Source organism: Eriocheir sinensis, chromosome 40 (genome assembly GCF_024679095.1).
Source record: "Eriocheir sinensis breed Jianghai 21 chromosome 40, ASM2467909v1, whole genome shotgun sequence".
Taxonomy (NCBI): Eukaryota; Metazoa; Arthropoda; class Malacostraca; order Decapoda; family Varunidae; genus Eriocheir; species Eriocheir sinensis.
In genome coordinates this window covers 388320-401313 of record NC_066548.1, presented here as the reverse complement: position 1 = coordinate 401313, position 12994 = coordinate 388320, and the positions used below count along the sequence as shown (strand labels likewise).

Below are 12994 nucleotides of genomic sequence, written 5' to 3'. Positions count from 1 at the left end.
TCCTGGCGCCCGCTGACCGTCAATCAAATCATCAAAAAAAGTTATGAAAAAAGAAGAGCGGAACTGAGTCATCATGAATCGGCATGCGCAGGAAAGCCTAAAATCACGGAGGGGAAGAAATATACATCGGGGAGTGAACGTGTGAGGACGGAGTGAATAATACATGGTGTGTGTGTGAGGGGGGAAAGGGGAGGTTGTGGGTGGGGGGGTGGCTCGGAGGTGGGGGAAGGGAGGGTTGTATGTTGTGTGTGGGGGTGGGAGTTGAAGGAAGGGTGCGTGTGTGGGGGGGTCTATGTGTGCGGGGGGAGGGGGGACTGTGTGTGTGTGTGTGTGTGTGTGTGTGTGTGTGTGTGTGTGTGTGTGTGTGTGTGTGTGTTGCTTTCATTCGCATTCTTCCACCACTAATACCACAACAACTACTACTACTACTACTACTACTACTACTATAAAGAACAGCAAAAACAACAACAACAACAACAACAACAACATGACGTATTCACTAGACCTTTACTTTCAAAGAACTTCCCTTTCTGCTTTTTTCCTCTTTTTTTTTTGGCGTTTCTCTGGTAACTACAAATTTCTTTTCCTCGTCGTCCTTTTTTTCAACCTTTCCACCGGCTGATAAAACTTTCCTTGCCTTTCCTATTCTATTTATTGTGTGTCTGTCAGTCTGTATTTTCAAGTCTTTTCCGTTATTTCTTACTGGTAATTTTTTTCTGTATTTCATTTATTCTTTTGTTGTCGTTATTTAGTTTTTTTTATTTCACTGCTAAGTTTTCCTGCCTTTCTCCTATATATGCTTTTTGTCTGTCAGTCTGTATTTTCCTAGTCTTTCCTTTTATTCTCCAGGGCTGAATTATTCCTGTATTTCATTTTCATTTATTATTTTTTTGTTTTCTCTCTGTAATTCCTAAGTATTTTCTAATATTTTTTCTGTCATTTTTTCCCTGCCTTATCAATATCATTTTCTGTCTTTTCTCCTATTTTCCTTTGCTATTTTTACTTTTTCTTTGTTTGTCATTCTGTAAATCCTAAGTATTTCCTAATATTTTTTTCACTGTTAAAATTCTTCCTGCCTTCCCTATATTATTGTTCCTGTCACTCTATTTCCTAGTCTTATTTTTTTCTTTTTCACATAAATTTTCCCCTTCTCGCCTTTCCTTTGTTTTTTTGCCCAAGAAGTTTTTATTTTTTAACTGCTGAATTTTCCCGCTTTTGCTATATTTTTTGCCTGTCACTCTATATTTCCCAATCTACTTTCTTGTCTTCCACTGTTAAATTTTAATCTGCCTTTCTTTACTTTATTGTTTGTCATTTAGTAACTACAAAGTATTTTCTCGTCATTTATCATTGCTAGATTTTTCTCTTCCTCTATATTCTTTCACAAGGCATTCCGTTTTTTTTCTCGTCTGTTTTCTTTTTTTTCCACTGCTAAATATTTTCTGACTCTTCTTTATGTTTTTGTTTGTCAATGAGAATTTCACTGTCTACCTTCTCCTTTCTACTGATTATTGTACCTTCCTTTGTCTTTTATTCAATTGTTTTCTCTTGCCGGATTATTCTCTAGCATTCTCTCAATTTCTATTTAATTTACTGAAGCTGAACACTATTTCCAACTTTTGTCTTTCCTTTTTAAACCAATTTCTCCGTTTCCTCTTTCACTGAACTTTGCATTTTTCCATTTTTTTCCAGTGTTGTACTTTTCGGCCGGCCTCGCTCCGCCCATCCCTGCCTAGCCTGGGTGTACCTAACCAAGCCTCGGCCCAGTACAGCAGTTACTCCCCGACACACCACACTCTCCTTCCCCGGCGTACTCTGCTACTATTGTCCCTCTGCACCAGCCTCTCCCTGACACCAAAACGCTGCAAACCACAAAACATTCTGCTCCATTTAACATTATTCCGCCTCGCAACGACCCCTCCTCCTGCTCCTCCTGCTCCTCGTCCTCCTCCTCGTTCCCCTCTCGCCTCTCGCGGAAGAAAACATCAGTGATTCAGGTCGCGGCTGATTCAGGCACGCGGGCCCTTGATGGCGGGCAACCGTGAATACTCAAGTTTTTCTTAACCATCAACATTCGCTCCGAGGAGAGGAGACAACGCCCCTCCTTATCTTTCTCCTCCCACGACCTTATTGCCTCGATCTTGACTATTAGTGAGTTTTTTATTGTATTTTGTTATTGAAAGGTGTGAGTAACGTGTATAGACTTATTTTTCTTATCAACAATCAACCTTAGATCTTCCTTCCCTTATATGCAAAACCTTATTAGTGTATCCTGCTTGTTGTGTCGTGTTGTGGTGTGGTGTGGTGTGGTGTGGTGTGGTGTGGTGTGTGTGTGTGTGTGTGTGTGTGTGTGTGTGTGTGTTTCTTTTCGGATATCTGCAATTTTCTCCCTTACTATCTACATTTAACACTATATTTTTATCTTACTTGTGAATCACTCAAGCATTTTGCAACTTTTTTGTATAATGATATCAACCTATTCACGTATATTGTATTCTCTGTATTTTCGAGGCTGTTTTTTTGTGTTTTTCTCTAACATTTTCTTTATCCATCTAGATCCTTTAACTTTCCAGAACTCACAATTATTATCCATCCATCCTATTCCTGTTATTTTATTTCCCTCATTTTCGCATAGTTGTATTTCTCCTTCTTCCGTTCTCCTTCGCTGCTAGTCTTATTCTCCTTCTTTTTATGCTTGGAATTCAAATCGCTTTATTTTCTTTCTCTCATTGCATTTAAATCTATTCTAGTTTGCAATTTTCTTCCACATTTTCGCAGGTAGATTTTTGTCTCCCTCTCTTACTTTTCTGCCTTCCACGCGAATCACATAATTTTCCTCCATTCGCTTCTATTATATTTTCGAGTTATTCCAGCAAGTCTTTTTCCCTTTCATTCTCGCGGCCTTCGTTAGTGCAGCTCGTTTTTGCGTTTTCTCTTCTCCCTTTTATTATGCTTTTTGTCACATTTTTCGCTATTATTATTATTATTATTATTTTCTTAGTGAGGGTGGGAGTGACTTCTATTTTCAGAGCATTTCTTTGTGTATTTTCTTTTTGGGTTTGGTCCGTGAATGCTGTGCCATGATTTCTTTCCTCTTTTTGTTTTTGTTTCTATATGACGTTTTACACACACACACACACACACACACACACACACACACACAGACACACACACACACACACACACACACACACACACACACACAGACACACACACACACACACCGCTCCCCAAACCCTTCAATAAGTACCTTCAAGTTCTTTCGGGGAGGGAACGGAACTGGCTTGGTGATCGCAAGTCCAGCACGTGAGGAGACCATGAGGAATGACACACATATAATCTCGTTAACGTTTCTTTATATCTATTTTAAGCACGTTACTTTACGTTTCTACACCTACTTCGTGTCCACCCACTAGACATTCTCTCTCTCTCTCTCTCTCTCTCTCTCTCTCTCTCTCTCTCTCTCTCTCTCTCTCTCTCGATATACCTCTCTGTTTAAGCCCTATAGTCCACCCACTAAACACCTCTCTTTCCCCCTTCGCCCCGTCCGTCCCTTGTCTTTACATCGCCGCTGCTCGCCCGTCCAAGGCCACGCTAATGCCTAAAGTTTGGCCGCTCGGGAGCCACCGGGGTGTTGCCTCCTCTATTTACCTCATCGCTCGACAACACCTGTTACCTGCCTGCTCCGGACACGTGTTTTTTTCTTTTTTTGAGGTAGCTGATTTGGCAAGAGATGAGATATGAAGTTTCTTGTTGTTGGGCTTGTATTGGAGAGGGGAGAAGGAGGGTAGTGGTGGCTCTGTGTGGGGGGGAGGAGGGTGCGTGTGTATATGTTGAAATTCAAACTAACTTCATGATGATTAATATGGAGCTGCCTGCGTTAGGAAGGAAGGTTGTATCACGTTCTGGAGTCTTTCCTAATTATTCTTCAAAGGGCTCGCAGGCCTATAGCACGCCCCGGACACAGGAGGCTAATGTGGAGGCGCGGCGCTCACAGAAAAGTGAGTCTCCGGCACTTTGCTTTGCCCTCAGAGTGAGTAATTACCGCTAACTTGATCACTTTGCCCGCGCCTTCACGCCGTAAGAGCTGGAAGGGTGGGAGACTCTACAAGGTACGAGTTACTGTGACATTGTATTATCATTTTTCGTGTTCTTGCTACGATTATTTTTTAGGAGGCACGTCGGGTTGTCATGAGTGGTTTCTCTTTCATAGCGCGAAAGCCTTGCAAAACTACTGCTAGGCTCATATGACCGTCAATGAAAACTCTGGGAACCTTCGCGAGATCCTTTTTAAATAGATGTAGTAAGGCTCCGAAGAGTTTAATAATACGGACCTGTACCCCTCAACAGCTATCGTTCCGCAAGGAGACAGACGTACATGAAGGTAGATCGGCAGCCACTGACACCAAGTAACATATTAACACAAACTTGTCTGGATGCATTTTGGAGGCGGCCGTGCATGTCGCGTCCGATGGCTGGTCGGAGTGACGGCGGGGCGAGGCGATATTTTCCCTCGCCCCGACACACACACGTCCACGGCCGGCATGCGCGAGAATAAACTTCCCTGACGCGTGATGGCGTAACTTGTCCCTCAGATAACGGAATAAAACCTTGACGCGACGCTCTGGCTCGCTGCAGCCACACGAGGACAGGGCCGCCGCCTCCGTGTGGCCGAGGCCCAGGCGGACATTGCAGGCAGATGGCTTTGATCTGGGGCTCGCGCGCCGTCACCACACGATGATTGTCAAGGGAACTGTACTATGGCAACGTGTAGCTTGTTTGGACGAATGGGGCGATAATATCAATGCATCTGAACCGTATCTTATCCCTAGTAATAGTTTATCTGTAACTATACTATTTTCAATACTCTCCAGAGCTACACACAACAGTTTCTTAAAAGTTTTGCGCGATACGTTATGTACGTCCAGCATCCAAGCGGGGCGGCAGACCTGTCCACGTAGGCCTTTCTCGTGTCCTGGCAAAGGAGGATGTACGAATAGGTGGTGGGTGAGGCGGCTAACCCACGCCAGCGCCTCCCACTGCCTGCTAAACGTATGCACAAAGTTTCAGGAGCCACCAGTCCGGGGGCACAATTGAGTGTCGCTCTGCCTGGGAGCTTCCAGCCAGGGTGTGAAGCTCAAGTTTGTGTTGGCTGCTGTAGGTGTGCACGCGGCTGGCGGCGATGCGTGGCAACGTGGGCACAGGAGTCATAAAGCTGCCCTCGCAATAACAACGTGACGTGGTGCAGCTTTTTTATGGCGCTGTGGTGCGTGTCAATTAATGTAAGGCTTGAGTGCCATCCTTTCACGAGTTTAAAATCAAGTGGACCAGCGTCACATGTCCTGAACCATCCGGACATGGAGTAGGCGGCTAGTTCCTGTCTTTGTCGCCTTGATGCTCCCAAGCTAAGATTGCCCAGATGCCCTATCAGGCTGGTGGGCTTAGGGGCCGCCCAGTGATTCAGGACAAAATTGAATATAATCGGAATTAAACCTAACTCATCAGTATCGCGGACAGATCGAACTGATTTGTGCTTTGGGTGACACAGATAGCAATGACCTCACGCAACACCATTACAGCCGAGGAAAATTCGCAAGGAAGGTATAAAATGATCCCAGATGATGATGCGTCGTTCCTCGCTTCCTGTTGTGGGTGGGTGTGGGTGTGGGTGTCTGCGCTGCAGGCGACGCGTGTCATTGATGAACTACTTGTGGAGTGTTGCGGCAAGTGTGTTTCAGAGTCGTGTCTTGCTTTCGGAAAACCAATTACCACACACACAGCCTCCTCCTCGCCCCCCTGTCACCCCACTCCCTTCCCCTCCCGCCCTCCCTTCCCGTCCCTTCACCTTGTTAACAATTCGTGCCGAAGAAAACTTCACCGATAGAGAACCTGACGACGTCTTCTGCATAATCCATGATCAACGGGCCACCTTTCCCCTCGTGTTCTTGGGTCAGGGCGTAATAAAAGGTCTTGTCTTTTTTCAAACAAACGCCAGTTTTTCGACTCTCCCGGAGCACCGCGGAAGTGTGGCGATGCATAGAAGACGCGCCAGAAGAGTTTAAATAATGGGACGTTGGTGACTTTTCAACGAGACTCTTGAACAGGCACTCCATAAATTAGTAATCATTTATTTATATATTGCCGACCAGTAACACTTTTCCTGCTTATTGAAAGTCTCGTTTAAAAGAGGCACCAAGTTCAGTGAGCAGGAAAAGTGCTACTGTTCGGTAATATATAAATAAATACTTACTAATTCATGGAGTGTCTCCAAAAAAATAAACTAGCGACAGTGGAATAGATTTTTGCTAGGAGAGACATAGTGTGGGAGGGTTTGATGGTGAGGGGAGCAGACGTTACCCCAAGATGGAGGAATAATAATATGGTTCAGAATTAAAGAATTGGCTGCGAGGGACGTGAGAAGATTTTTTAGGGGGACGTAAACACCAGCCAGCAACAACATACAGAAGATAACTATCAGAGCCGTGGCAGCTGAGGGGGCGCCGCGCCTTACCTGTCCTTTGCCTCAGCCTCACCCAAATAAACACGTCAGGCAGGACCTTACGGGAACGTGAGCAAAGATGACACAATCAACAACAACAAAGGGCAATACTCTCACGGCCGAGCAAGTACAGGAAGCTCGGTGTTCTTACCTGCTCTCCGCCTCACCGTAAATAAGAAAATAAACACTCGTCAGGTACTCACCCACCACGTTGAGGATCCCGAACTGACTCTTGGCCACGATGGTGTTGACCTGACACATGTACGTGCCGGCGTCCGAGGCGTTGACGCGGGACAGGTGCAGCGTCCAGGTGCGGTGGCCGTCGTAGGTGACGTTGACGCGCGGGTTACGTGTGATGACGTGTTCCTGCACCGTCAGGATGGCAGACTTGTCGAAGGCGATCCACGCCACCTGCCGGAGAAGGGAGACAGCCGCTGTGAGAAGGGACTTAACGTGCTCACGATCAACACTCACCTATGGCCCTCAGCACCACCCTGCCAAACATTTTACACCACCACAGGAAGCACCAAAAAACAATAACTATATAACACATTTTTATAAAGTTGAATGACTATGACATTAATAATATACAAATATCACTCACATAGTTACACGCTAAACCCTCTCGGCTCACGCCCCGTGGTAATCCTTCCACCGAGGCCGCCACAAGGGCCCCAAACACCCGGCTCGTGCGCTGCGGCCCTCACGTCCTTTACACGGTTTCACAAGAACTAAACTTCCTCGCCAGCCCCGCCAGTAAGCGACACTCAGCACACGCATTTCACACTGCTTTGTTTAACGAGTAAACTGTTAACACTAGACACAGTAGCGGCGGCGCTGAGCCATTAATCCTCCACCTTGGGCCGCGAGCCTCCCCCGCCCCGCCCAGCCGGATCTGCTCAGCACAACGATGTTTGACGAGGCCGAGGCGGCGGAGTCGTCAACGCGGCGCCTTAATCAGCGCTATTTGAGGACGTAAGCCTTGGCGTGTGAGGCGGCGGCGGGGGTCGTACACCGAGAAGCTTTAACATGCTCTCCGGCGGGTGCTCTTCTCCATGGAGCGGGTCGAGACTTTACATTCACGAGGCTCTTAACTATACAATTTCACCTTCATGTTACTTGACGGTGGGAATAAAGTGGTACCCGCCTGGCTGCTCCGCCCCCCTCCCCCCCTCAAGGCACACACGCGGCCTCTAGTTCCCTCCCCCCACCCCCCGTAGGTAACAAACAGCCTCATAAACCAGCGGCGTGGGGGCGGAGCGACCTGTGAAAATCTCAATGCGAAACTTTCTGCATTAGTCAGAGTGGCAGTGGCGAGCGTCCTTGTGGGTTCCGGGAGGCGAGGGGGCAGTGTTTCCCTCCTAGGCCCCCTCCCTTCCTCCCTCCCTTCCTCTCTCTCTCTCCCCCTCTCTCCCCCTCTCTTCCTATACCCCTCGACGCCTCCCTCTCTCCCTCTGTCTCTCTCTGTAACCATCCACGCCTCACTTCCTAATTCCTTTTCCATGCCATTTTCGTCGCTTTTCTCTCTCTATCTCTGACTCTCTCTCAGCCGCAGCGTGACCATCTTCTCCCTCTCTCTCCTCCGCTTATTTCTTCTCTTTCCCCCCCTTATAGCATTTACCTCAATCTCTACCTCTCCCAGTAGCCCCGTGACGCCCCTCCCCCTTTCTCTCCTCCTCGCCCACTTCATGTAGCGAGTCCAAACCATTCCTGGCTGCCGAATACAGTCTGTGGAGCGTGGAAGTGTCCTAAGCAAAACATCATTTATTTTGTCATTCCCAACACTGAAACCTTTCGAGAAGTTATAAATGTATGCTGTCTGTTGCTTCCTCTTATTCTCCTCCTCCTCCTCTTCCTCGAATATCATATGCTGCGAATATATATTGTTAAAACAAATGCAAACACACACACACACACACACACACACACACACACACACACACACACACACACACACACACACGTCGTGATTCATGCAGCATTTACATGTATACAAATAAAGCAAGAACATATGTAGGCGATCCAGTAATACCTCAACTTTTAAAGCGAAGGTTGGGTGTTTTGTCGGACGTTCCCTTTACGCAATCAACACGTCCGCCGCCGCCGCCGCCGCCAAACAGAATTAGCGGAACGAACGAGGACAACCCAAACGCTGCTGCCACTGACTTCACGATTCTCGACGGCAAAACACGAGCAACACAACACTAAACGGATGAAGAAATACTTGTACCGTTCCTAACAAGCCCGTGCATCGCCTCAGCGTACACGAACACAAACACTCATGACGTTCTGGCTGCAGGAAGGACCGAACGATGCAGAGGTTTTATTTGTAACAGCAAGGGAGGCAGCTCAAGGGTAACAGTAACAGTAACAACCACAAAAAAGCTATAGACGCTGCTCCGACAGAAGAGATGAGAACGAGAGGCCAGAAGAGAGGTTAGTTTCTGGTGGAGAAGTGTCTTGAAAGGATAGGAGAGGTGTGAGATGCTCCTTGGTGCTCGTCTTGATGTTCCTGAATACAAGACATAAGGAACTAATTCATATATAAGCGTTCAAAACACCTCATTCAGTTACCTTTCCGAAAAACACACACACACACACACACACACACACACCCTTCCAAGCCATCCCCTACAGACACTATACAACTCCAACCAACACCACCGTTCTCTTATGCTTCCACTGAGTTCCAAATTAATTTACAAGCGCTCAAATCCACTCGTTTGGTTACCTTTCCGAGGAACACACACCCTCCCTAGCCATCCCCCGAGACATTTAGACATCTTCACCCAACACCACCATTCTCTTACGGTTCCACTGAGTAGCTAATTCATATATAAACCATCAGATCACTTCGTTCAGCTATCATCCAGAAAGCAACCCACATTCAAACTCCCCAGTCATCCCCTCCAGACACCTGACAGCTCTAACCAACACTAAAATTCTCTTACGTTAGGATGGAGTGAAGTAACTAAATTAATTAATAAGCGACCCGCCTAAACTGTAGCCTCCGCGTAATCGACAAGCAGACTGGCGGCCGTGCTTGCAATGCCCCCACTAAACGGCTTAATCACGGAGCGCTGGAGGGAGTCAGGGGAGGCGGCAAGTGACGGCCAGGGACACCAACAGCAGCAGCAGGCCCGCAGCGACTCACGGGGCTCACTCTGTCCACTTTCCATTGCCAGCCATGCACAAACCACCACCACCACCATGACCACTGTACCTTCAACCTACTTTGGCATTTCTTGTACTGCTAATAAGTCTGTACACATACTACTAATAATTCTGTAAACACAGGATCGTGGTTGCGTATTGAACTATATTCCGTCTTACTCATGATAACTTTTGCAGGTGTAGGAGACGTTAAATAGGGTTGTTATATGTTATTAAGAGATCAGTTATAAGTTTGGCTTTGTAAGGGTATAGGTTTTCAATGTGCACTCGATATTATCACCGTCATTGTTATTATCGTACTTGTGTGTTTTTAAACTTCTTCTTCTTCTTCTTCTTTTTCTTCTTCTTCTTCATCTTTTTCTTCTTTTTCTTCTTCTTCTTCCTTTTCTTCTTCTTCTCCTTCTCCTTCTCTTTCTCCTCCTCCTCCTCATCCTCATCCTCATCCTCATCCTCATCATCATCAGTGTGGACGTCTGTCTCAAGATATGTCGCAGAACCTACCACCACCACCGCCGCCTCCGTCGCTCCCTTCTTGGAAATGCAAAATAATTCATCAAAGTAATTAACTCTCCTAACATTTGGAAGGACATCAATCTACGCCATTTGTTATACATTTTTTTCTTCTTCATCTGCTCTGTGTGTGTGTGTGTGGGAGAGAGAGAGAGAGAGAGAGAGAGAGAGAGAGAGAGAGAGAGAGAGAGAGAGAGAGAGAGAGAGAGAGAGAGAGAGAGAGAGAGAGAGAGAGAGAGAGAGAGAAAATGGAGAAGGAAAGAAAGAGAATGGGAAGAAAAATGCAATAACAACAAAGCAATTACAAGAGAACAGAAGAGAGAGCAAAGAAGAAAGAATAGGAAAAAGGAGAGAAGAAAATGTGAAATAAAGTAAAAATGAAAATAATAGTCAACGCCTTAACGAACTGCAACATATTCTCTTCATCAACATCCTCATTCTCTTTTCTCCTTTTTCTAATCTATTTCCTATCCTCCTCCTCCTCCTTACCTAACGCCATATCACCCTCCGTGTCTTAAGCAGCAGGAGCGGTCTGTACCTGCCTCTTAATCACTGTTGCCCGGACGACCCAACAAGAGCCTCTCCTTGCTCTGCTAATCACCTTGTTTTCCGTCTTTCTTCCTCACCAAAGTTCTCTCGTTCGTTTAAAGTTGGTGTCACTTGCTGATCAGGGACCTCCCGCTGCCCCGCCCTCCCTCCCCAACACACCACACCCCTCATCCTCGTCTGCCTCACCTCCCCCCTGCTACTCCTGCTCCTCTCGCCACGCCCCTTACCCCGTCGCATCCCCTCTACCCTCCTTCCGCGCCTCCCGTCCGTTCCCCGTGATGCGAACTGCCACGGAAGGAAGGCCGCCGCCGCCGCCTCTGCCGCAAACTTTCACGGGCACATTTACAACCCTTCCTGTCCCCGCCACGCTCACCCAGTCCTGCCGCTGCGAGGATACAGGTGACTGACATATACGAAAATAATGAGCCTTGTACCAATTAATCATGAGTTAGTGCAGCAAGTTCATCGTCGACTTCTGATAATGCAATTTTTCATCTTTTCAGCTCACGGCATTTATTTATATTATTAAGGAGACGATAGCCAGAGTAGTCCCTTGATATTGTATATGTTTGTTAAGGGTACTCCAACGGCCTTTTTCCAAGCTCTCCCTTACTGAGAAATGTTAGCTATTAACAATTCAAAGGCCAACGGCAGCTTATAATCACAGTCCGTTACATCAGGAATCTGACTGACTAATACTGTGGGAACTGGTCGCAAGGGAATGGCTTAAGGATAGGACCTTTTAATATTGGAGTAAGTTGCAAGTCTGTTCACGCCACGCTCGTTTATTTTACAGTGGAAGAACCAGAGAAGGGGGTGTTCATCCTTACACGCATTGGCAAAGCTCACAAGCACATTACCTGCCTTTCCCGTCCACGCCACGCCATGGAAAACAATACGGCTAACATACAGGAATACTGAGCCCTGAAGTTATTGTTAGAGTTTCTGCAGACGTAAATATAATCACTTCCCTACAGACTCGTGACGCAAACTTATATCCTCTCCACGCAAATGCCGTCCTTGTTAAAGAAGATATACACATGTGCTGCATCAAACATATTACCGTGCAACTTATATGCTTGTTTTAGGGGCACTTCAGGATTCCCGTGCATTTGCATCTATTCAAGTTTATCCTTTCTAATGGTTAAAAAAAAAAACTATTCACCGTACGTATAGTTATATATGGGAATTAAATATAAAACCCTAAAACTATATGTGCTTGTTTTAGTGGCCAAGTTTCGATGCACATAACTATACATTCTATCCGACATATGTTTGTATTTTGTATATTGGTTAAGGAAAATTATCTATCGCACTTATAGTTACTTAGTTATGACAACGTGGTAAGGACGCAACTCTTTCTGGCTTAATTCGTCTTTTTTTAAAGAGAATACGTGACTATACAGTGCACGTAATGGCGCACCTCCAGGTTATTAATGCACGCGGGAGCAACACCACCGCTGACTCGGGCGGCAGAATCCCAGATTTTATTTTATTCTTTCCGTGGACGCAAAACTTTTCATGCCACTTGCTACGAGAACATAAAAACAATAAATGAATAAGCAACAAATATAAAGACAATAAATACATAGCAGAAATTATTTTGCTCATTTAAACTTATGCGCAGGAAAAAAAAAGCAAATTACAGATATAAACATTTTACGGCCATTTGTATCTGAGGAAAATATGAAGATAACAATGAAAGGAAAGGACGAAAGAGATAAAAATTTAGCAGTTACGATATGTAGAGAAGGACTGTTTCACCACAGTCCTTAAAGTGACGTAAACAGGCCACTGAAACTTGAATATGAAAACCTTTTATGTCAATGCGAGGTAAGTCTTTTTTTTAGATACACAGATAGACAGAAAGAGAGACGGAGAGACAGACAGACGCAGACTCTCTCTATCTCCCTCTTCCTCTCCCTCTCACTCCCTAAGTCTACGTTCTATCATCGCACATTTCACTTCCTAAACGCCTTGCATTTTTAGCGCGTCTTCCCTTACGATAATCAATGTGTTTTCTTTCTCCTCCTCCTCATCCTTCTCCTCCTCCTCCTCCTCCTCCTCCTCGACCCCACCCTCGCCACGCCTTCTCCTGATGACCGCTTGTTCCTCGGCCGCGCCCTTCACACTCCCTCCCGCGCCCTCTTTGTCCTCGCCGCGGCCCGTTTTTACAGTTTGATCATCACGGATTCTCTCGCCGCCTCTGTCTCGTTTGCGCCATTTGATTCAACCCTTGCGAGTCCCCATCATGGTTCTGTG

The 12994-nt window shown here is 46.1% G+C and overlaps 1 protein-coding gene across 1 annotated transcript in view; it reads right to left on the bottom strand.

Moving 5' to 3' along the window:
- Nucleotides 1-12994, bottom strand: part of LOC127009417 (lachesin-like) — a 321398-nt gene that overhangs the window by 90423 nt on the left and 217981 nt on the right. Inside the window, exon 6 of the mRNA XM_050882510.1 lies at nucleotides 6703-6910. Within this exon, the coding sequence (XP_050738467.1) occupies nucleotides 6703-6910 (208 nt within the window). The remainder of the gene's footprint in view (nucleotides 1-6702; nucleotides 6911-12994) is intronic.